Source organism: Lontra canadensis, unplaced genomic scaffold (genome assembly GCF_010015895.1).
Source record: "Lontra canadensis isolate GAN:19392208 unplaced genomic scaffold, GSC_riverotter_1.0 scaffold66, whole genome shotgun sequence".
Lineage (NCBI taxonomy): Eukaryota > Metazoa > Chordata > Mammalia > Carnivora > Mustelidae > Lontra > Lontra canadensis.
In genome coordinates, this window is record NW_022631060.1 from 375,521 (window position 1) to 378,893 (window position 3,373).

The window sequence follows — 3,373 nt, forward strand, 5'->3', positions numbered from 1 at the left end:
ATGCAAGTTGGTGCACTTTCTCCACTTTGGAGAACAGTGTGGAGATTCCTTAAGAAATTAAATATAGAGCTTCCCTATGACCCTGCCATTGCACTACTGGGTATTTACCCCAAAGATACAGATGTAGTGAAAACAAGGGCCATCTGTACCCCAATGTTTATAGTAGCAATGGCCACGGTCGCCAAACTGTGGAAGGAACCAAGATGACCTTCAACGGACAAATGGATAAGAAAGATGTGGTCCATATACACTATGGAGTATTATGCCTCCATCAGAAAGGATGAATACCCAACTTTTGTAGCAACATGGACGGGACTGGAAGAGATTATGCTGAGCGAAATAAGTCAAACAGAGAGAGTCAATTATCATATGGTTTCACTTATTTGTGGAGTGTAACAAATAACATGGAGGACATGGGGAGATGGAGAGGAGAAGGGAGTTGAGGGAAATTGGAAGGGGAGGTGAACCATGAGAGACTATGGACTCTGAAAAACAATCTGAGGGTTTTGAAGGGGTAGGGGGTGGGAGGTTGGGGGAGCCAGGTGGTGGGTATTAAGGAGGGCATGCATTGCATGGAGCACTGGGTGTGGTGCATAAACAATGAATTCTGTTATGCCGAAAAGAAATTTTAAAAATAAATAAATAGATAAATAAATAATAAAATTTTTTTTTAAACTTCAGCTTCTTGCTGAACTGATTTAGCAGGATTCTCAGCAAGGAAAGACACAGAAGGCCAAGGCCCAGGCCTAGTTGAAAAGAAGGCTCAGAAGAGCCCAATTAAAAAGCTAATCACAAAAGTTTACACAGTGTACAAACCAATTTATATAACATTCTTGAAATAATGTAGTTATAGGGATGGAAAACAGATTAGTGGTGTCTAGGGGATAGAGCTTTAGAGGGAGGAGGTATGGGTGGCTATAAGTTGTAACATATGATGCATCTTGACTATGGTGGTAGTTCCTAAAGTTACACATTGAATAAAATTAGATACACACATGTGAAAGCATGTGTAACTGGTAAAATATGAAAAAGGTGTGTGAATTGTACTAATGTCAGTTTCATGGTGTTGTTATTGTATTGTAGCTATGAAAGATGCTAACATTGGCAGAGGGTGGATGAAAAGTGCATGGGTCCTCTGTGTGTGTGTGTGTGTGTGTGTGTGTAAAACTTCCTGTTACTCTATGTTAAAATAAAGAGCTTAAAAATAATGTTTTTTGTAATAGAAAAATTTGATGGCTATATTTTGAAGTGAATTTAAAATATACTCAAGCTATAACTGCTGAATAATTTGGTAACATTATTGATGGCATTTTCATTTAAGCAGTAACTAAATTTAAAAAATCTTACAGATACTAAAAAAAAAAAGAAGAGCCCAATTAACATTTGTTCCTTGTCAAGTCCAAAAAATATTTGGATTTGAATCCTTGATTTGCCACTGACTAACTTTGCAGTTGTGCAAATGTGGGCAAGACATTAACTTCTTAAGCTTCAGCTTCCCCTATGTGGAGATGATCATACCCACTCTCCAGACCCCACAGAGACATCATGAGAATGAAAATCAAGATGAGACACTGCAGGTGAAAGCCTTTGGTAATGTATAAAGCCCTTCATACATGTGAGGAAGACACTCCTGCAGGACAGAAGGCAAGCCATTAGTCAAATGACCATAGTCTTGCCATCTCCCTCTTGTCAGAGGAAAGGCACTGGAGTAAGATGGCTTTTACTGTCCAGTCAGGGTATTTCCATCAGAAAACAAGAATCATCAGGATAAAGAATTTTCAGGCCACAAAAGGGGAGACCCTCACCAGTTTTTCAGAGTAGTCATGATGATCTGTGTGCTCAAGAGAGCCTTGTAAGGATATACAATAAATGATGCTGTCCCCTCACAACACGATACTCCTAACCTGAAAGTACTTTCTCCCAAGGTAGATGTGGAGGAGGTTGGTCTGCACCATGGGCCAGAGCAACCACACCAATGTGAAGGAATTCGTCTTCCTGGAACTCACTCACTTCCAGGAGCTAGAATTTTTCTTGTTTGTGGTCTTCCTTGTTGTGTATGTAGCAACTGTGCTAGGCAATGCCCTCATTGTGGTGACCATTAGCTGTGAGTCCCACCTTCACACCCCCATGTACTTTTTGCTGCGGAACAAATCAGTCCTGGACATTGTTTTTTCATCTGTCACCGTTCCCAAGTTACTGGTGGATCTGTTATCAGAGAGGAAAACCATCTCCTACAATGGCTGCATGGCACAGATCTTCTTCTTCCACTTCGCTGGTGGGGCAGACATTTTCTTCCTCTCTGTGATGGCCTATGACAGGTATCTCGCCATCGCCAAACCCCTGCATTATGTGACCATTATGAGGAAAGAGGTGTGGGTGGGCTTGGTGGTGGTTTCCTGGGTGGGTGGTGGTTTGCACTCAGTTGTTCAGATAATTTTGATGCTTCCACTCCCCTTCTGTGGCCCCAACATCCTGGATGCCTTCTACTGTGATGTGCCCCAAGTGGTTAAGCTGGCCTGTACTGACACCTTTGCCCTAGAGCTTCTCATGATCTCTAACAATGGGCTCGTGACTCTGCTGTGGTTCCTCCTGCTGCTGGGATCCTACACTGTCATTCTGGCGATGCTGAGAGCTCACTCTGGCGAGGGTCGGAAAAAGGCCCTGTCCACCTGCACCTCCCATATCCTTGTGGTGACTCTGCACTTCATGCCTTGTGTCTATATCTACTGCAGGCCCTTCACTACACTGCCCATAGACACGGCTGTGTCCATCAATAACACGGTCATTACCCCCATGCTGAACCCCATGATCTACACCCTGAGGAACCAGGAGATGAAGTCAGCCATGAAAAGACTGCAGAGAAGGCTTGGGCCTTCCAAGAGCAGTAAGCTGGGGTGAGCACTCACATGGAGACTGGAAATCTATGATCTGGTTTCCGCAAACTGCTATCCTGAGGCAACAGACCACTAGCTCTCTCACCAATCATTTCTGTATATCCTCATAGCCTCTCAACTCTCTCAGCAGGAATCTAATAACCAAAGGAAGAGATGGGCTTGATCATGAGCTATTGGGCTTGTGAACTTGGGAGAAGCAGGAGGTAGAAGATGAAAATCAATGCCCTAATGCTAATTTGGTGCAATCTTTGATTCTCATGCCAACATATTTTACCTTTTACCACCTGCAATATGGAAATGACATTGTCCATTTACAAGGTGTTCATGAGAATGAAGAATGATAAATGTTGAGAGGATGGTCGTTCTGACGATTAACATCGTTCATTAATCAGGCATACAGTCCATGTTCCCTACTGTCAATCCCTCTAATCCTAGATACACACATATGGAAATCATGGATGTGTCTATGTCATACGTGC

At 42.8% G+C, this 3,373-nt stretch overlaps 1 protein-coding gene across 1 annotated transcript; it reads left to right on the forward strand.

Annotated features, from left to right (window-relative positions):
• The first annotated feature begins 1,953 nt into the window (after positions 1-1,953).
• On the forward strand, positions 1,954-2,898 carry LOC116880177 (olfactory receptor 4D6). The gene has a single exon (XM_032879032.1). It carries the CDS (start codon positions 1,954-1,956, stop codon positions 2,896-2,898), a length of 945 nt encoding a protein of 314 aa, XP_032734923.1.
• Positions 2,899-3,373: the final 475 nt, after the last annotated feature.

What these genes read in the sequence shown, in the direction of transcription:
- LOC116880177 (XM_032879032.1), top strand. Translation starts at nt 1,954, where the DNA reads ATGGGCCAGAGCAACCACACCAATGTGAAGGAATTCGTCTTCCTGGAA.